Genomic DNA, 20,961 nt, shown 5'->3' on the forward strand with positions numbered 1-20,961 from the left:
AGGCTCCAGGCTCTGAGCCATCAGCTCAGAGTCCGACGCGGGGCTCGAACTCACGGACCGCGAGATCGTGACCTGGCTGAAGTCGGACGCCTAACCGACTGCGCCACCCAGGCGCCCCTTGTGGCATTCCTTTACAAAGCAGTGTTTCTGAAAGGGGAAACTGACCCAGTGTGGGATTGGGACTGTGGAGCTCGTGGGGGTCGGCAGTGAGCTTTATGAGTGGGTGGAGACCTTCTCCCTCCCTTTCCCTAGATCCTCTTCTGTATCCCTTTTCTTTCCTTTCTAGGGGTGAACTATGTGGCCTTTTGTGATTCGGTTGTGTCTGTGCAGCAGGGCTTTTGGAGGAGAGGCAGCCGCTTGAAGGAGACGCTACTGCCTGGGATTTTGGGCGGGGCTCTGAAGAGATGATGTAACCCTTGAGGGAGGAGTTGTAGTTTGACAGATGGTGGCGGGGGGTATCTTAGGCCAAGAGTAGTAGGCGCCGAGGCAGAAGAGGATGGTGAGGTGGTTGCTTGGAAGAAGTGAGAGATGACTTCCGGGTGGTGGATTGTGTATAGACTGTGAAGGGCTTTGTTTTTCATGCTCAAGCATTGGACCTCGTCCTGTAGGTGATGGCTGGTTCACAAGTAAGAGAAGCAGAAAGCATAGTTCTCCCCTCAGGAAGCTTTTTTCTAGGGTAGCTGGGAAGACGAGACATAAACATATTATCCATTTGGAGCAGTTGAAGGCAATATGTAGGCGCTGGGGTGTGTGGTACGGGTCATTCGGATTTTTGAAATTGGGACTGGCTGGGTTGGTGGGGTTCCATAGAGCGGGGAAGGAGAGGAGGTGGAGCAGCACATTCTGCAGCCCTGCGTAGGATCTCCGGTCCCCCGGACGTTCTGCCGTCCCGCAGAGGTTCTGCAGCCCCCCGAAGGATCCGTGGTCCCCCAGAGGTTCCGCCGTCCCGCAGAGGTTCCGCAGTTCCCCGGAGGATCCACGGTCCCCCGGAAGTTCCGCGGTCCCCCAGAGGTTCCGCCATCCCGCTGAGGTGCTGTTTGTGCGGGCATGTAGCAGGGCTTCCCAGGGGCAGTGCGGGTGCGGATGACACAGAGCCTTGCTGGCTTCCCCATGAGACCTTACAGAGGGTCAGTCTGGGATGTTGGCAGTGAGGTCAGAAAAAAAGGCGTACCCTAGAGACATCAGAAGGGAGAATTAGTCTTGCTCAGACACTGGCATCGTTTCAGTTCTCTGGCCCTAGTGCTGGTCGTACATCTTCCAGGCACAGGCACTGAGGCACTTGGAGAGGAGTTCGTCCTTCCGTGTGTGCTGCCTGAGGTGATTTGGGGCTGTCAGGATAAAATACAACTCTGAGATTGGAGTTTGGTGAGACGTGGGAGTAGAAATGTTCAAAGTGTGAGTTGTGCTTCTTTGTGGAAAGGAACGTGGAGGAAGTTGACAACCTAAGGCTGAGGAAGAAGATGGCAGAGAGGGAAAACTGGGGAAGTGATAGGAGAAATCTCAGGAAGGAGGAGTGTCCAGAGCAAGGCACTTCATTTGAAAGTTCGTGACTAAGGAAAGAGGAGGATGGGGCCTGACGGAAGGCTACACTGGAGAGGGTGCAGGGGAATTTCTGGGACGAGGAGGTGTGGTGAGGGAGGAGGAGAGCAGCAGTGTCTGCTCCACAGCAGGAGGGTGGACATGGCCCTGGGGGACAGCAGGGCCACTGAAATGTCTCCTTCAGGCCCTGGCGTGTTTGTGACGTGAAGGCAGGGGATCTGGAAAGGGCCCGGGAGTCAAGTAGGGCGGGGTGGGTGATCCCCCAGGGCTTCAGAGTCACCTGCTGATGAGGAGTGGGGTCTACAGTCGTTTCCAGGGGTTAGTTTTCAGAGGTCCAAGTGTGGGTGAACGAGATAAACGTTCGTTGTTTGCGGTCAGCTGTAATGCCACTCCCCCTCACGAGGCTGGATAATTAGAAGTGAATTCTACCGTCTTGCACTGTAATGAGCTGTGTATACAAGCAATACCTGGAAAAGAAGGACCTTATGAGAGTGTCTGTCCAGAATCCTTTTTCTCCCCGTAAGTAACTTTTTGTTTAATTTTTGCTAAATAGAAATGTAATATACAAGGGGTGCCTGGGTGGCTCAGTTGGTTAAGCATCTGACTCTTGATTTTGGCTCAGGTAGTGACCTCACGGTTTGTGAGAGCCCCGCCTTGGGGTCTGTGCTGGCAGTGCAGAGCCTGCTTGGGATTCTGTCTCTCCTCTCTCTCTGCTTCTTCCCCCTGTGTGCGCGCTCTCTCTCTCTCTCTCTCGTGTGCACAAGCTCTCTTTCTAAATAAATAAACTTAAAAACATAAAAAAAGAAATGTAACATACAAAACAGAAAAGAAGACTAAAAATTCATATATATGCATTTTTTTTAAAATTTTTTTTAACGTTTATTTATTTTTGAGACAGAGAGAGACAGAGCATGAACGGGGGAGGGTCAGAGAGAGAGGGAGACACAGAATCCGAAACAGGCTCCAGGCTCTGAGCTGTCAGCACGGAGCCCGACGCGGGGCTCGAACTCACAGACCGCGAGATCATGACCTGAGACACTCAACCGACTGAGCCACCCAGGCACCCCTCATATATATGCATTTTTAAAAATACTGAAAAATTTAAGGTAGAAGAAAAAATCACACACAACCTTACTACCCACAGTAATTACTACTAAAATTAGTACAGGGGTGCCTGGCTGGCTCAGTCGGTAGAGCACGTGACTCCTGATCTCAGGGTTGTGAGTTCAAGCCCTATGTTGTGTGTAGAGATTACTTAAAAATGAAATCTTAAAGAGGTACCTGGGTGGCTCAGTCAGTGAAGTGTCTGGCTTTAGCACAGGTCATGATCTCATGGTTCTTGTGCTCAAGCCCCACATTGGGCTCTCTGATGTCAGTGCAGAGCCTGCTTCCGATCCTGTGTTTCCTCTCTCTGCCCTTCCCCTGCTCGTGATCTTGCGTGCTCTCTCTCTCAAAGAATAAACATTAACAAAAAAAGAAATCTTAAGAAAAATTTATTGTATGTTCTTTTGGTTGTATTGTTCTCTTGTAAGTAACATTTTAGTATTATGAGTACATAAAAAAACAAAAACAAGGACAAAAAAGCCTGGGTTGAAGTGCAGTAGTTCTCCTTTATCCGTAGTTTCAGTTATCCGCAATCAACCTCGGTCTGGAGGCAGATGATCCTCCTGACGTACTGTCGTCAGAAGGTCAGTGGTGGCCTAACACCGGGTCACAAGGCTGCATCACTCACCTCACATCCTGTCCTCACGTAGGCGTTTCATCATCTCACGTCATCACTAGAAAGGTGAGTACAGGACAGGAAGATATTTTGAGAGGGGAGAGCACATTCACATAACTTTTTACGGTATATTGTTTTAATTGTTCTCTTTTATTATTAGTTATTGGTAACCTCCCTGCCTAATTTATAAATCAAACTACCCTAGGTGTGTATGGGAAAGAACATAGAATATAAGGGTTCGTACTGTGGGACATGTCAGACATCTCCTGGGGGTTTAGGAACACATGTCCCAGGGCTACCCGATCAGCGAGTTGTTACATTCCGTGCACCTGCTAAATCGTTTCTAGGCTGCAGGTGCTAGGGATTAAACTCCGTCTGCACTGGTGTGTGTTCTAACAGAATTTTCCCCCCACCCCAGCCTCTTTTTTTGTCTTCAGAATTTTAATTGTTCTTTTAAAATTGATTTATATGATCTAATTTCTCCTCGTGCTTTTTTTTCTTTGTTTTGTAAAAATGATTAACTTCGGCAGATTTCAGCTCGTAATTAGTTGACTTGGGCATTTCTCAGCGAATTACTTTCATGTTATCCATTCGCAGTTCTTAGGCTGGCAGTAAGCAAGTTACAGATGTGCTCTGTGTTAGGCTTTCCCTTCTGTGTCTCTCTTACTCTTCTCAGCTTCCGTTTCGAGGGGCTTTCAGCCTCCAGCACACGGACAGAGGGAAGGAAAAGCGGGGGTCCTGTGGGGGTTCTCTGAGAGGAGAGTTAAGTTGAGAAGCAACATGATTGGGTAATAGGAAAGGAACATTTTCGGGGTGTCTGGCTGCCTTCGTTGGAAGAGTGTGTGACTCTTGATCTTGGGGTCGAGTTTGAGTCCTTTGTTGGGTGTAGAGATTACTTAAATACAACTGAAAAAATAAAAAAAAAATAAAAAGGAACATTTTCTCTATGTAGAGACTGGTGCAGCCTATAAACGGTAGGGACGGGTGTTAGAGTAGTTCCAGATGTGTTTTCCGTAGTAAAAGCGATGGAAACTAGCTACCAAAGTGAGCTTCTCGTATGTTTGTTTAAAACGTCTTTTATGTTGGTTCAGTTTTGAAATGTTGACACCATTAATCTAAAAATTATGAAGATTGTTGATTAAATGAGAGCACTATGTTGGGGCGTCTGGGTGGCTCAGTTGGTTAAACATCTGACTTCGGCCCAGGTCATAATCTCTTGGTTCACGAGTTCGAACCCTGCATCAGGCTTGTGCTGACAGCTCAGAGACAACCTGGAGCCTGCTTTGGATTCTGTGTCTCCTTCTCTCTCTCTCCCTCTGCCCCTCCCTGCACACGCTCTGTCTCTTTCTCTCTCTCAAAAATAAATAAACATTAAAAAATTTTTTTTAAAAACGAGAGCACTATGCTGTGCTGTTGATTGAAGTTCTCTTTTCTAAGGTATTTGACTGAGAGGAACTTTTGATTTGACAGACTCAGGGCTTCACTTCTTGTCCAGTCCCCGTTAAAAGCAAAAGCCCTCAGATGTTTTGACGTCACGGAGTAACCATGGGCTCCAGAAATGGAGGACGGAAGATTGAAGAGTAAACGCAGTCAATGATTGATTCATACTTAATTTAAAACTAAAACTTCTTTTCTTTGTTGGAGTGTGGAGGGTGGTCCTGTTTCAAATCCTGTTTATGCCAGTTGAAACTGGCCATGTTGATGAGGTAGTAGTCTAGAGTATAGAGGCTACTTTGGGTAGAGCTCAGTGATAAACAACCTGATCTTTTTTTGAAAAAAAAAATTTTATTTTATGAGATTTTCCTTCTTAATGGATTTCTTAAAAATGTTTATTTGGGGCGCCTGGGTGGCGCAGTCGGTTAAGCGTCCGACTTCAGCCAGGTCACGATCTCGCGGTCCGGGAGTTCGAGCCCCGCGTCAGGCTCTGGGCTGATGGCTCGGAGCCTGGAGCCTGTTTCCGATTCTGTGTCTCCCTCTCTCTGCCCCTCCCCCGTTCATGCTCTGTCTCTCTCTGTCCCAAAAATAAATAAAAAACGTTGAAAAAAAATTAAAAAAAAATGTTTATTTAATTTTGAGAGAGAGCGAGCCGGGGAGGGGCAGAGAGAGAGGGACAGAGGATCCAAAGCGGGCCCTGAGCTGTCAGTACAGAGCCTGACACGGGGCTTGAACCCACAAACTGCAAGATCATGACCTGAGCCAAAGTTGGACGCTTAACCAACTGAGCCACCCAGGCGCCCCTAAAAATTTTTTGACTTTATGATATGCAGACGTGGAAGAACTTCATAAATACAGAGGGTGCATAGTGAAAAGTTAGGCACCCCTTCACTCTGTCCTCTGGACCCCAGGTCTTTGTCTTAGAAGCAGGCAGGCAGTTCAGCAGTCCCTTGTGTATAGTCTGTAGATCTTCCGCCCGTACACAAGCCTGTATGTATTCTTCTTCACGTGACAACTTGGTTCTAATGTTTACTTTTGATACAGCATGAATGCTTTGCTTTTTGAACACCCCATCTTCCCCAGAAGAAGGAACGATGGCACTGATGAAGAGTTGAGATGAAAAGGAGAAAGTTGTCTAGTGAGCCATAGAATCAACCACGTATTTATAATTTGATGGTGGTTTTTCCTCAACTGCTCTGTAAAATTTACAGAGTCAGAAAGTTCAGGACATTTTATAATGGATATCATTTATAGAGATTAAATGTGGTGTTAATGATTGTCCATATAAAATGTCCCTTTGTCATCAGAAGTATAACACCCCCCACCCCACAATTATGGTTCTGATTTCTCCATAGGAAAAAAATGCATACCTCAAAGCATATTAGAAGTAGAAAGACCTTAGCAGTTACCTGGTTCAGCTCCCTGACATTAGGTGAGCAAATTGGATCTGAGCTTTGATTTCGGTATTTTTCTTAGGATACTGTCTTTAAGAGAGAGGAATACCTATGAGGTACGTGCATCATTAATGAAATTACCCAGCTGAAGAGGACTTTATAACAAAATGCTGATTTCTGCAACCTGGTATGATTGCAAATGGGCACAGTGTGGAGCAACCCTTGTGATTCTTCCAGGAAAACCTCAGTCTGGAGGGGAGATGCCTTCACTGCCTCTAGGCGCCCACTCTGCCAAACCGGGAGCCCTGCCTGGGAAGTCCCCTCCGTCACATGTCTGTGCCTGTCCCCAAGAGAAGCCACTTGGGACTCTGGCTCCGCAAGCTGAGGATGAGACAGAGGACGGCGGACTCTTCATTCCGATGGGTAGGCTTTGTTTCTCTTTTTTTCTTTTTTAATTAAAAAAAAAAATCCTCTCTATTGAGGTATAATATGAAGCACAATATGGAGAAAACTGCACGTTATCTTAAGAGATCCAAGTTCACTGAATTTCAGAGATTGCAAACACCCATGCAAGCAGGAACTGGATCAAAAACAGAACATTACCTGCACCCAGGGCCCTCGCTTTCAGTTACTACCAACACCCCACCCCTGCGGGACCATTATTCTGACTTCCTGGTTCACCTGTTTTGTACTTTATGAGTGGAATCATATGTATGTGTGTTTTGTGACTGCCTTTTTCCACTTGTGTTGTCATGTTATGAAATTGGCCCCCGTTGCTGCACGTACTTGTGGATTGCTCGTTTTCATTGCTGTGTAGTAGCCTGTTGGAGTGTTCTACTATTTCTTTATCCATTCAGCTCTTACCGGGCATTAGGATGGTTTCTAGTGGCAGGCTACTCTGACTGGTGCTGCCGTGGATGTTCCTGTTGCAGGTGTCTGGGTGAGCATCTGCACCTGATTTTCCTTGGGTGTAATTGCTAGGTCATAGGATTAGGCCTCTTTACATTTGTTTGAGATATTGTACGTAAAAAAAATTTTTTTTTAATATTTATTTTTGAGAGAGAGAGAGAGAGAGATCGTGAGTGTGAGCGAGGGAGGGGCAAAGAGAGAGGGAGACACAGAATGCTAAGCAGCTCCAGGCTCTGAGCGGTCAGCAACAGAGCCCGACGCAGGGCTTGAACCCACAAGCTGTGAGATCATGACCTGAACCGAAGTTGGATGCTCAACTGACTGAGCCACCCAAGTGCCCCTAAATATTGTATTTTTTTATTGTGAATTATAACACATACACACAAGTGAATAAAGACTTCTAGGGGCACCTGGGTGACCCAGTCGGTTAAGTGTCTGACTCTTGATTTCAGCTCAGGTCATGATCTCACGGTTGTGTGATCAAGCCCCTGTGCTGACTGTGGAGGCTGCTTGAGAGTCTCTCTCTCTGCCTCTCCCCTGCTCGAGCTTTATCTCTCAAAATAGATAAACAAACATTTTTTAAAAATTAAAAAAATTATGTAACAGCCACCACCATCAGCATATGGGATGTCTCTCTGACCACAGAAGTTCTCTCATTCCCCTCTGCAGGCCTTCATCCTCTGCCCTTGGCACCTGCCAGTCTCCCTTCTGTTCTGGCAGGTTCCCGTTTTCTACGGTGTTATCACGCGTGTGGTGTCATACAGTACGGAGCCTTGCGCATCTGGTATCTTTCACCTAGTCTGATGCCTTTGAGATTCATTCGTGCTTTCATCGCTGAGTCGTGTTCATTCTGTTCCAACGAAGGACCACAGTTTGTTTACCTGTTCACCAGTTGATGGGCATTTGGATTGTTTCCAGGTTTTGCCTGAAACTGCTATAAATATTCACATGTAGGTCTTTGATAGATATAAATTTTCATTTTTCTGGGGTAAATAACTAAGAGTGTCATTGCTGGGGCTTATGGTTTATGTTTAACTTTGTAAGAAACTGCTGAACTGTGTTCCAGGGTGGCCGGACCATCTTACAGTCCCACCTGCAGTATGTGAGATTTGCAGCTGATAGCCTCCAGCCAGCTGCTATCAGACGTTTAATTTTATCCGTTCTACTAGGTGTATTTCCTCCTGGTTTTCAATTGCATTTCCCCAAGGAATAATGCTCCAGAGCATATTTTCATGTGTTTATGGCCATCTGTAGATCATTTTTGGTGAAATGTTAGTTCATTGTTCTGTTGTTTGCCTTCATTCCTTTTGTAATTAGTACATATCTTGCAGGAAATACTTTAAAACTATGCGTCTGTCCTGTTCATCTTCAAATCTTTGTCCACTAATTTTAGCATCCATTGGTAGATTGCCTGTAACAGGCTTTTTTTTTTTTTTTTTTTTTTTTTTTAACTTTATGTATTTATTTTGAAAGAGAGAGAGAGAGAACCAGCAGGGGAGGGGCAGAGAGAGGGAAGGATCCAAAGCAGGCTTTGTGCTGACAGCAGAGAGCCTATCGCGGGGCTCAAACTCACAAACCATGAGATCGTGACCTGAGCCAAAGTCGGATGTCCAACTGACTGAGCCACCCAGATGCTCCATTACTGTGTTCTTCTAATGGCAATTTTTTATTTCTCTCATGCCTTCTACTTCTATTAATTGGGATTTTCTATAAAGAAAAGCTGTCCTGGGGCACCTGGGTGGCTCAGTCAGTTAAGTAAGTGTCCGCCTCTTGATTTTGGCTCAGACAGGTCATAATCTCATGTTTCAGGAGTTCATGAGTTTGGGCCCTGCGTTGGGCTCTGCACTGATAGCATGGAGCCTGCTTGGGATTCTCTCTCTTCCCCCCACCTCTCCCTTGCTCACACATGCTCTCACTCTCTTTCCCTGAAAAGAAATAAACTTTAAAGAGGACCTGTCCCTTCTTCATTATTTATTTATTTTTTCAATTTTTATGTGAGCGTGGACTGAGATATTTATTTTATTATTTGAGTTACAATGCAGTACTGTCGTTATCTTGCTCACGTTGTTTTAGTGTTAGCTACAGGGAGATACTCCAGGATTTACTTTTGTGGAATATGGTTTTGGTGTCATATCAAGGAACACTGCCTAATCCTGGGGCACCCGGCTGGCTCGGTTGGGGAACCTCGAGACTCTGGATCTCAGAGGGTTGTGAGGTCGAGCTGCACACTGGGAGGAAAGCAGACTTAAAAAAAAAAAAAATGATTTAAAAAAGAAAAGGAACTCTGCCCAAACTGAGGTCACAGAGTTTCTTTTCTGCAAGTTGTATGGTTTTACATATTACATTTAGGTGTATGAACCGTGTTAATTTTTGTATCATCGTGTGTGAGGTATGTTTGAGACTCTCTTGCATGTGGATGTTCACTTATTTCAGCACTATTTTTGGAAAATATTTTTTCTCCATCTAATTACCTTTGCACATAGGGCACCTGGGTGGCTCAGTCGGTTTGTCGTCCGACTTTGGCTCAGGTCATGATCTTGCAGTTTGTGAGTTCTAGCCCTGCGTTGGGCTCTGTGCTGACAGCTTGGAGCCTGGAGCCTGCTTCGGATTCTGTGTCTCCCTCTCTCTCTGCCCCTCCCCTATTCACACTCTGTGTCTGTCTCTCTCAAAAATAAATTAAAAAAAACATTTAAAAAATTAAGAAAAAATAAGTTACCTTTGCACCTATGTAAAAAAATCACTTGGCCATATTAGTGTGGACTTTTCTGGACTCTGTTCTGTCCCACTGATCTGTGTGTCTAACCTTTCACCAACACCACACAGGCTCGATCAGTATAACTTCACAGGGAGTGTCGAGGTCGGGTAGTATGAATCTTCACTTTGTCCTTTTTATTTTTATTTTTTATTATTTTTAATGTTACTTTTGAGAGAGAGAGAGAGAGAGAGAGAGAATGCGTGCGCATAAGCCGGGGAGAGGCAGAAAGAGAGAGAGACACAGAATCTGAAGCAGGCTCCAGGCTCCGAGCTATCAGCACAGAGCCCGATGTGGGGCTCGAACTCAGGAACCACATGATTATGACCTGAATGGAAGTTGTATGCTTAACTGACTGAACCACCCAGGTGCCCCCCCCCCCCCCCCCCCCGCCTTTTTAAAACAAGGTTATTAAACTCTTCTAGGTCATTTGCATTTGCATGTAAATTTGAGAATTGGGTTGTTATTTTCTTCAAAAATACTTGCTGAAATACTGATTGGAAATGAATCTGTGGATCAATTTGGGAAGAAAGTTGTCATCTTAACAGTATTGAGTCTACTAATCCGTAGCAAGATACATATATTTATTTAGACGTTTAAAAATTTCTCTCAGCAGTATTTTGTAGTTTTTACTATATACATTTTTCACTTATATTTTAGACTTATGAAACATTCATTTTTTTTTTTAATGCTTATGTCAGTTTTTCTTTTCAACTTCTAGTTTGTTGCCAACATACAGATAGAGTAGGCTTGGGTATATCAGTATATCTTGTGACTTTGCTATAAATTCATTTATTAGCTGTATATACTTTATAGATTCTTTTTTGTTTTTATTTTATTATTATTTTTTAATGTTTATTTATTTTTGAGAGAAAGAGTGCAAGCAGAGGAGGGGCAGACAGAGGGGGAGACGTAGAATTGGAAGCAGGCTCTAGGTTCTGAGCTGTCAGCACAGAGCCGACATGGGGCTCGAACCCACGAACCGAGAAATAATGACCTGAGCCGAAGTCAGATGCTTAACCAACTGAGCCACCCAGGTGCCCCCATTCTTTTTTGTTTTTGAAGAGTTTATTTGTTTTGAGAGAGAGGGAGAGAGAGAATCCCAAGCAGGCCCTGCGCTCACAGTGCGGTGAGATCGTGACCTGAACTGGAATTGAGTCGGACGCTTAATGGACTGAGCCACCCAGGCACCCTTACTTTATAGATTCTTTAACAATTTCTTACAGAGATAATTATGTCATCTGAGAACAAGGGTTTTTTTTTGACCTTCATTTCTCTTTCTTCCTCTTCTTCCCTTTATATCTCCCTCCCTCTTTCTCTTCCTTTCCATTTGTCAGTCCCCCTTTACTGTGTACAACCCTGAGGGGAAGTGGTGAGAGGGGTCATCTTTCCTGTGTTCCTGGTCTCAGGGAAGTATGTTCCGTCTTTCACCGTGGAGCTGAAGCTGGTTTATGGCTGTGGTGTATTGGATTGAGGAAGTTCTCTACTGTTCCTAGTTGCTGAGAGTTTTTATGGTGAATTGATGTTAGATTTTGTGAAAAGCTTTCTCTGCCTCTATTGAGATCATCTTTTGTTTTGTTTTTGCTTTTGATCTGTTGATATAGTGAATTATATCGATTGATTTTCAAATTTGAAAGCAATTTTGCATTTCTGGGGTAAGCCACACCTTTTGGCCATGATATATTGCCCTTTTTATACATTGCTGGATTTGATTTGCTAGTATTTTAAAGATTTTTGTATCTGTGGTCAATAGTTTTCTTGTACTGTCTTTGTATGGTTTGATATTGGGGTCATGCTGAGTTGGGAAGTGTTCCCTTTTTGTGCTTTTGTTTTTGGAAGAGTGTGTGTGAATTGGTATTACTTCTTCCTTTTCTTAATATTTATTTTTTTATTTTGAAAGAGAGAGTACATACGCATGAGCTGGTGAGGGGGAGAGAGATTGAGAGAGAGAGAGAGAGAGAGAGAGAGAGAGAAAGAAAATCCCCTGGTAGGCTCTGTGCCGCTAATGCAGAACCCATGGGGCTCGAACCCACGAACTGTGAGATCATGACCTGAGCCAAAGTTGGATGTTTAATTGACAGCCACCCAGGTGTCCCTACAGTTGGTATCTTTCAAGGTATTTGTCTGTTTCGTCTACCTTGTCACATTTATTGGCATAAACGTTTTCATAATATTCCTTTGTTATCTTTCTATTATCTGTAGGGTCTGCAGCGGTGTCTGTTCTTTTATTCTTGATACTGGTGATTTGTGTCTTTTTCTTAACCACTCTGGCTAGACGGTTTTCAGTATTCATCTTTGAATTCAAAGGACAAGCTTTTGATTTCATTAATTTCTCTATTTTTCTATTTTCTATTTCATTGATTTTTGTTTTCTTTCTCCTTGCTTTGGGTTTAATTTGGTCTTTTTCTGGTTTTCTTAAAGTGGAAGCTTAGATCACTGATTTGAGACTTTTCTTATTTTTTAATAGTACTTAATATGTCACTTTCCTGTTAAACACTTGTGTTAGCTGTGCCCCGCAGATTTTGTTTGATATGTTATATTTCATGGACTTCAGTTGACAATATTTTCTAATTTCCTTTGGGATGTCTTCTTTGACCCACAGATTATTCAGAAGTGTGTAGTTTTATTTCTAAATATTTGGAGAATTTCCAGCTGTCTTTCTGTTACTGATTTCTAATTTAATTCTCTTGAGTTCATGTCCTATTTTGTATCATTTCATTCTTTTTCTGTTTATTGAGGTTTATTTTAGGGCCCAGAATGTACTCTCTCTCTCTTTTTAAAAAATTTTTTTTAATGTTCTATTTATTTTTGAGAGAGAGAGAGAGAGAGACAGAGCATGAGTGGGGCAGGAGCAGAGACAGAGAGGGAGACACAGAATCCCAAGCAGGCTTCAGGCTCTGAGCTGTCAGCACAGAGTCCAACGCGGGGCTTGAACTCACGAACTGTGAGGTCATGACCTGAGCCGAAGTCGGACGCTTAACTGACTGAGCCACCCAGGCACCCGAGAATATAATCTTTGTGGTAGCTCTTCCATATGTATTTGAAAAGAATATGTATTCTGTTGTTTCGAGGTGCACTGTTCTATAAATGTCAGTTAGGTCAAGTTGATTGATAGCGTTGTTCAGTTCTTCTCTTCCTACTTTTCTCTTGGGGAAAGGTCTATTTGTCAATTATTGTGAAGGAAATGTTGATATCTCCAATTATCGTTGTGGATTTGTCTATATTTCCTTTTAGCTTTATCAGTTTTAGCTCTATATACTTTTATTCATTTTAAAAGGTTTTCATTATTTTTAATATTTACTTATTTTGAGAGAAAGAGTGAGTGGGGGAAGATAAAGAGAGGGAGACAGAGAATCCCAAGCATGCTCTGTAGCTGTTAGCACACAGCCCATTGTGGGGCTTTAACTGACAAACTGTGAGATCATGACTTGAGCCGAAACTGAGTTAGATGCTTAACAGACTCAGTCACCCGGGTGTCCCTTAAGTAATCTTTATACCCCACGTGGGGCTCAAACTCATGACCCTGAGATCAAGAGTTGTGTGCTCCACTGAGGGGGCCAGCCAAGTGCCCCTGCTCTGCATATTTTAAAACTCTGTGTTTAGGTGCATGTACCTAATGACAAATGTGATTGGGTTTTGAGTGTTAGAGCAAACTGGCGTTTCTGGGATGAACCTATTTGGTCATGACGTATCAGACTTTCCATGAGCTGCCGGACCCATTTCCTGATACATGGTTCAAGGTTTTGTGTCTTTATTTATGAGAGGTACTGGCTTTAATTTTCTTATAATGTCTTTTTCATGTGTTGGTGTTTGGTAACTGGCCTTATAAAATGAATTGGGGGGTGCCTGGGTGGCTCAGTTGGTTGAGCATCGGACTTCACCTCAGGTCATGATCTCATAGCTCATGAGTTCGAGCCCTGTGTCGGGCTCTGTGCTGACAGCTCAGAGCCTGGAGGCTGCTTCGGATTCTGTGTGTCTCTCTCTCTGCCTCTAACCCACTCGCATTCTGACTTTGTCTCTCTCAAAAATAAACATACATTAAAAAAAATAATAAAATGAATTGGGAAGTTTCCCATCATTGTCCACTCTCTGGAAGGTTTATGTAAGGCTATTATTTATTTCTCAAAATTTTGTAAGACTTCACCAAGAAGTTACCTAGGCTTGGAGTTCTCTTTGTCAAAAGGATTTTAAATTATGGAGTAAATTCTTTAATAATTTTAGGACTATTCAGATTTCCTGTTTCTGTCAGTTTTGGTCAGTTGTGTTTTTCAAGGAATTTGTACGTTTTCTCTAAATTGTCAAATATTTTGATGTAAAGTTGTTTATAGAAGGCTTATTTTGGGATTTTTTTGGGGGGGGGGGTTTAGTTTTTAACTAATCTCCATACCCAACAGGGATTGAACTCCATGACACCCAGATTAAGAGTTGCACACTCCACCAAACTGAGCCAGCCAAGTGCCTCTATTTTGGGGTATCTTTAAGATTTTTTTAGGTTTATTTATTTATTTTGAGAGAGAGAGAGAGAGAGAGAGAGAGAGAGAGAGACAGAGAGAATGAGTAAGTGAGTTGGGGAAGGGCAGAGGGAGGAGAGAGAGGGAATCCCAAGCAGGCTCTGCACTGTTAGAACAGAGACCAACGAGGGGCTAGAACTCATGAACCATGAGATAAGGACCTGAGCTGAAGTTGGGTGCTTAACTGACTGAGCCACCCAGGCACCCCTGTCCTCTTTATTTCTGGTTGGAAACTTTTTGTTGATAAGTCTGATTTTTTTGTTGGTAAGTTTGGCTTGAGGTTTATCAATTTTATTAATCTTTTCAAAGAACCACCTTTTGGCTTTCTTTTTTTTAAAATTCTATTTATGTTTTCCATTTCATTGGTTTCTGTTCATTATTTCCTTCCTGAAATTTACCTTATTTGATTTGTTCTTTTCTAGCCTCTTATAAGATTTTCAATTGTTTTCTAACATATACATGCACAGTTGTAACTTTCCCTTGAAGCATTGCTTTTGCTGCGTTCTGCAAGCTATGATGTGTCATATTTTTGCTTTCATTCATCTTAAAATATTTCTAATTTCCTTTATGATTTTTTCTTTGATTTATGGATTATTTAGAGATACATTGCTTACTTTCCAAATATTTGAGGATCTTTCCAGTTAAACTTCTTTATTTATTTCTAGCTAATTCCACTGTGGTCAAAGAGTATATTCCGTATGATACCTGACCTTTGAAAATTGTTGAGCCTTAGTGAGCATATGGTCTGTTTTATGTGCCCATAAAAATAATGTATTTTGTGGGTGTCATTTAGACACTTGTCATTTAGATCAAGTATTGTGTTCTACATATGTCTGTAAGTTCAAGTTTATTATTTATATTGTTCAGATCTCTTATGTCCTTACTGATTTCTTTGTCTACTGTTGTATTAGTTACTGAATGACATTTGTCAAAATCTCCAAATATGACTGTGGCTTTATCCTTTTTTTCCCTGTCAACTTTTATTTTATATATTTAAGCTCTATTATCAGATGCATACCAATTTAGAATTGTTTTGTCTTCCTGTTGAATTAACTCAATTAGTATGAAACGTTCCTTTTTATATTCTTGCCTTAAAATTTTCTTTGTGATATTCGTGTATACATGGTATATAGTATTTATATTCTTTTGCTTTCAACCTTTTTTGTGCCTTTATTTTTAAAATGTTTCTCCTAAGGGTGCCTGGGTGGCTCAGTCGGATAAGGGTATCTGACTCTTGATCTCGGCTCAGGTCATGATCTCACGGTTTGTGGGTTTGAGCCCTGCGTTGGGCTCTGTGCTGACAGCTTGGAGCCTAGAGCCTGCTTCATTCAGATTCTGTGTCTCATTCTCTCTCTGCCCCTCCCTGACTTGTTCTCTGTCTCTCAAAAATAAATAAATGTATTAAAAATTGTTTTCAAATGTTTCTCCTATGTGTAGCCTAGTCTTTTTTAAAAAAAACTTAGTCCGAACATTTTTGCTTTTTAATTAGCTCATATATTTTGTTTATATTTAATGTAATTTGAGTTTATGTTTAATGTATTACTATATTTAACGTTATACATAAGTTGAGTTTATATTTAACGTAACGTAAGTTGAATTTTCTATTTTCCTGGTTTTTTTTTGTTTCTTCTTTCCTTCTTTTGATTAACCAAGTACTTTTATTTTTCTTCGTTATTAGTTCTTTAGTTTTATATTCTTTTTTCTTGCACATGTTACTCTATAGATTAACAATATGCATCTTTTTATTTATTTATTTATTAAAAAAATTTTTTTTTTCAACGTTTATTTATTTTTGGGACAGAGAGAGACAGAGCATGAACGGGGGAGGGGCAGAGAGAGAGGGAGACACAGAATCGGAAACAGGCTCCAGGCTCCGAGCCATCAGCCCAGAGCCCGACGCGGGGCTCGAACTCACGGACCGCGAGATCATGACCTGGCTGAAGTCGGACGCTCAACCGACTGCGCCACCCAGGCGCCCCTGCATCTTTTTATTTTTAAAAGTAGTCCAAGATTTGATGTGTTTTTATGTTTTTAAATTTAGAAAAATTCTTTTAAAGTTTATTTTGAGAGAGAGACAGTGCAAGTTGGGGAGGGGCAGAGAGAGAGGGCAGAGAGAGAAGCCCAGGCAGGTTCCACATTGTCAGGGCAGAGGGAGATGTGAGGCTCAAATTTATGAACCATGAGATCATGACCTGAGCTAAAACCAAGAGTCAGACACTTAACCATATGAGCCACTCATGTGCCCCAAAACTTTTTTTCTTTTTTTTTAAAGTGAGCTATATGCCCACTGTGAGGCTTGAACTCATGACCCTGAGATCAAGAGTCACATCCTCTACCAACTGAGCCAGGCAAGTGCCCCAACATATACATCTTCGAAATTATTACATTGTACCTTAAATGTGTGCTTTTACCACTTTCAAAACAATACAGGAATTTTATAGCCATTTCACTACATATATCTACTCCTGCCTTTTGTGCTATTGATGTTATGTTTTACTTCTTCATAAGTTTTAAACCCCTAAGACGTTATTGTTACTATGTTAGCCAGTCAGTATTCATTTATATTGATCATAGAGCTAACCTGTCTTGTGCTTTGATTCATCCTGAAATTCTTTGCTTTGTTTTTATCTGGCATCATTTATATATATATATTTAATGTTTACTCGTTTTTGAGAGGGAGGGGAGGGGTAGAGAGAGAGATGGAGACACAGAATCCACAGCAGGCTCCAGGCTCTGAGTTGTCAGCACAGGGCCCGACATGGGGCTCAAACTCACGAACATGACCTGAGCCGAAGTTGGATGCTTAACCAACTGAGCCACCCAGGCACGCCTATACTGTATTTATTGAAAAAAAATCCACATATAAGTGGATGTGAACAGTTCAAACCTGTGTTGTCTGAGGGTAAATTGTAGTTTTACATAGTTTTACAGTTGTTTTTGGTGGGAAGGTTTCCCGTGCTAAAAAAAAAAAAAAAAAACATAGTTGTGGCCAGAATCAGAGGTCCTGGGTGTGTTTTTTTTTTTTTTTTAATTAAATTTTTTTTTTTCAACGTTTATTTATTTTTGGGACAGAGAGAGATAGAGCATGAACGGGGGAGTGGCAGAGAGAGGGAGACACAGAATCGGAAACAGGCTCCAGGCTCTGAGCCATCAGCCCAGAGCCCGACGCGGGGCTCGAACTCACGGACCGCGAGATCATGACCTGGCTGAAGTCGGACGCTCAACCGACTGCGCCACCCAGGCGCCCCTGGGTGTGTTTTTGACAAGGTTCTTAAGCAACTGTTTTCATACATCATGGCAATTTTGGTGATATTACAGAACCCACCTATATTTTTACTGACTTCATCCACTTTACAGTACACTTATAGTGTATTTTACTTTCAATTTATTGGTTACATCATTGGATTTATTTTTCAGGGAATGGCTTGTTTTTAGCCATCTTCTATCACATGGAAGGAAAAATTAGATTTTCTTCTTTATCTTTTCCAGTCTGGTCTTTGGAAGCCAAAAAAAAGGGGCTTCCTTTTTCTAATTTTAAATTTCAACTCTTTAGAATTCATAGAGTCCGTGGTATCCCAGTATTTTAGAAGATAAAGGATTAGTTTTAAAACAGAATAGCAAATAGTTGAACTATCTGTTCTTTTTTGGATTGACTGTGTAGTGTTTTGGAATTTGAATGCATTAGATTTTCCTTACAGACATACACTCCATAATAAAAACTCAGCATTACAATCAGAAATCAGAGGAGAAATATGTATGCGTAATGTAATTTAGACACTGAGATGGTTTAACTCCACTTTGATTCCGTGTTTATATTCTAAATGTAATTATGCTAACTCTAATGATTTTTTCCATGACAAAATACTTGCATTTAAATTTTATGATGGGGCACCTGGGTGGCTCAGTTGGTTAAGCGTCCGACTTTGGGTAGGTCATGATCTCACAGTTGGTGAGTTTGAGCTCCACATTGGGCTCTGTGGGCTCTGTGCTGTCAGCGTGGAGACTGCTTAGGATTCTCGCCCCCACCCAACAACCCTCCCGGCTCCTGAGCTCGCTCACTCTCTCTTTCTCAAAAATAAACATTGTAAAAAATCAATTTCATGATAAAATTTCATCACAATTCATTTGTTATTATTTTTATTTTTCTTCATTTAAATTATTTTGGTATTTCATTTTTTATTTTATTTCTAGCGGGGATAAATGTTTTTCAGCGTATATCCTAAGACAGTGCTACTCAAAGTGTGGTCTGAACCAGGGCCAAGTTTGAGAACTAGTTTGAAACAAAGTAATTTATGGAAACTGAGAGTGAAAGTTTAGAAATTTCATAACATTTGACATGATGGCTACGTTCTTTTTTTTTTTAAGTTTATTTATTTTGAGAGGGGTGGGGAGGTGCAGAGAGAAGAGGAGAGAGAGAATCTCAAGTAGGCTCTGCACTGTCAGCACAGAGCCGGATGTGAGTCTTAGAAAGTCATGGACCTCAAGGTCATGACCTGAACTGAAATCAAGAGTTAGACACTTAACTGACTGAGCCATCCAGGCACCCCCATTCTTTTTTTTTTTTTAATGTTTATTTTGAGAGTGTGCTCAAGAGTGGGGGAGGGGCAGAGAGAGAGAGAGAGAGAGAGGGAGAGAGAGAAAATACCAAGCAGGCTCCATGCTGTCAGGGCAGAGTCCAATGTGGGGCTTGATCCCTCGGACTGTGAGATCATGACCTGAGCCAAAATCAAGAGTTGAATGAAGGCTTAACCAACTGAGCCACCCAGGTTCCTGAGAAGCTCTTTTTTTAGTTTATTTTGAGAGAGAGCGAGAGCGCATGGCAGGGGCGGGAGAGAGATAGAGGGAGAGAGAGAATCCCAAGTAGGCTCCGCACCGTCAGCACAGAGCCAGCCCGATGTGGGGCTCCAACCCATGAACTGTGAGATCATGACCTGAGCCAAAATCAAGAGTCAGGCACCCAACTGACTGAGCCCCCCAGGTGCCTTGAGAAGCTCTGTTTTAAAGGATAGTTTGGTTCCTCATCAACTAACTATATAAAATTCTATAAAATTTAGCTGCTTCCATTATATGTTTCCTTTTCTGGCCTTCATTTTAGTGAATTCTGATTACATTTTGTACGTCTAAATTTTATAAAGATTTCATTTTTTGGTGATGTCTCAGTTAACAAACTTTGTTGCTTCTAGTATAGTATTAATAGTTTGAACTTCTGTCATTTCTTTGAAACTTTTCCCCCCCTGGATCAGTTTTGCAATTGACAGTGTTACTAATAACATGGTAGGATAGGATTGGAAGGCGGAATCAGAGCTTCTTCGGGTCTCAGAAATCTTTGTTCTGCAACCGCTGGGTCGTTATTAGCTGCAGCCCAGGGAAGATGAGGAGGCAAGGGCAGATGGCAGTACCACGACCGGGCCAGACCGGGCCCACCCGGTCTGCATGAGAGAGGATGCGAGAGGAAGGGTGGGGCACAAAGAGAGGGCATCCAGGAGACTCGACGAGAGAGGAGTTCTGGGATTCATGGAGAACCGGTGAGGTAAGAGAGACTTGGGGGAAAGATGTGGATACAGAGGCCTTTGGGGAGTTTTGTTGTGTGTTGTGTGGTGTAGTTCTCCCTTTGTTGCTTTCTCAAAAAAGCATCAGTCAAGAGCTTTATCACTCTTAAGACACTTTGTGAGGTTTTATCTTCCTTTTGCGGCACATCTTGAAGCAGCACATTTGGTTTAGGTGTCACGACTGTAAGACGCTCGTGTTTGAATTCTACCTTTTCTTTTTTTTTTCACTTAAAAATCATTATCAGAAAAATTTCCATTTCACTGAGAGCTCTTTTTTTTTTTAAGGTTTTTAAAAATGTTTATTTTTAGGGCGCCTAGGTGGCTCAGTCGGTTAAGTGATCAACTCCAGCTCATGGTTCATGAGATCGAGCCCCATGTCAGGCTCTCTGCTGTCAGCACAGAGCCTGCTTGGGATTCTCGGTCTCCCTTTCTTTCTGCCCTTCCCCCACACCTGCACGCGCACTCTCTTTCTCTAAACGTTAAAAAAAAAAAAAGTACATTTTTACTTGTCTCCTCCCTCCACAATTGCTTAAAAAAGACAATTTTTAATGACTCAGTTACAGTCCAGCATATGAATGTACCATTGTTCACTTAACCACTCCTGTAATATTGGATGTTTAGGTGTTTTCCATCTTTTTGCTAAAATAATTAATGTTGGGACACATGGGTAGCTCGGTTGGGTGGGTGTCTGACTCTTGATCTCAGCTCGGGTCATGATCTTGCGGTTTCTGGGTTCGAGCCTGCGTCTGCCTCTACGCTGGGCAGCATGGAGCCTGCTTGGGATTTCTCTCTCCCTCTCTGTCTGCCCCTTCCCTGTGTGTGTGCTCTGTCTCTCACTCTCAAATAAATGAACTTCAGGGAAGAAGAAAAATAATGTTGAAATGAACAGTGTGATGATTAGTCTGTGCAGATCTAATTATTTCCTTAAGAATAAGAATTACTGGGTTGGGAGTCGTACACAATGATCAGATTCTTGGTGTGTGTTCACAAGTCACTAATAATTTTTCGCGATGCAAATATTGCCAGGCTGTGGCTTGAAGGTCACAAAATCCTTTTAAACAGAGAAGGTCATCTTCATGTGACTCCTCTCTAATACGTGTTCGCAGAGGGCAGCAGGCCGAGAACGTCGGACGGATGAGAACTTCGTTTTGGG

General features: G+C 42.3%; 1 protein-coding gene across 8 annotated transcripts in view; it reads left to right on the forward strand.

The window, feature by feature from the left end:
* Window positions 1-20,961, forward strand: part of LOC125155108 (GON-4-like protein) — a 75,344-nt gene that overhangs the window by 5,582 nt on the left and 48,801 nt on the right. For 6 of the 8 annotated variants that reach the window (XM_047839918.1, XM_047839920.1, XM_047839921.1 and 3 more), the window contains exon 3: window positions 6,325-6,510. The exons of 1 other annotated variant lie outside the window; for it this stretch is intronic. In XM_047839918.1, coding sequence (XP_047695874.1) covers window positions 6,325-6,510 — 186 coding nt within the window. Of the gene's footprint in view, window positions 1-6,169; window positions 6,204-6,324; window positions 6,511-20,961 lie in introns of all 8 variants that reach the window. One more of the 8 variants, XM_047839924.1, reaches the window with a different exon arrangement.

The sequence above is a fragment of the Prionailurus viverrinus genome, chromosome F1 (assembly GCF_022837055.1).
Source record: "Prionailurus viverrinus isolate Anna chromosome F1, UM_Priviv_1.0, whole genome shotgun sequence".
Lineage (NCBI taxonomy): Eukaryota > Metazoa > Chordata > Mammalia > Carnivora > Felidae > Prionailurus > Prionailurus viverrinus.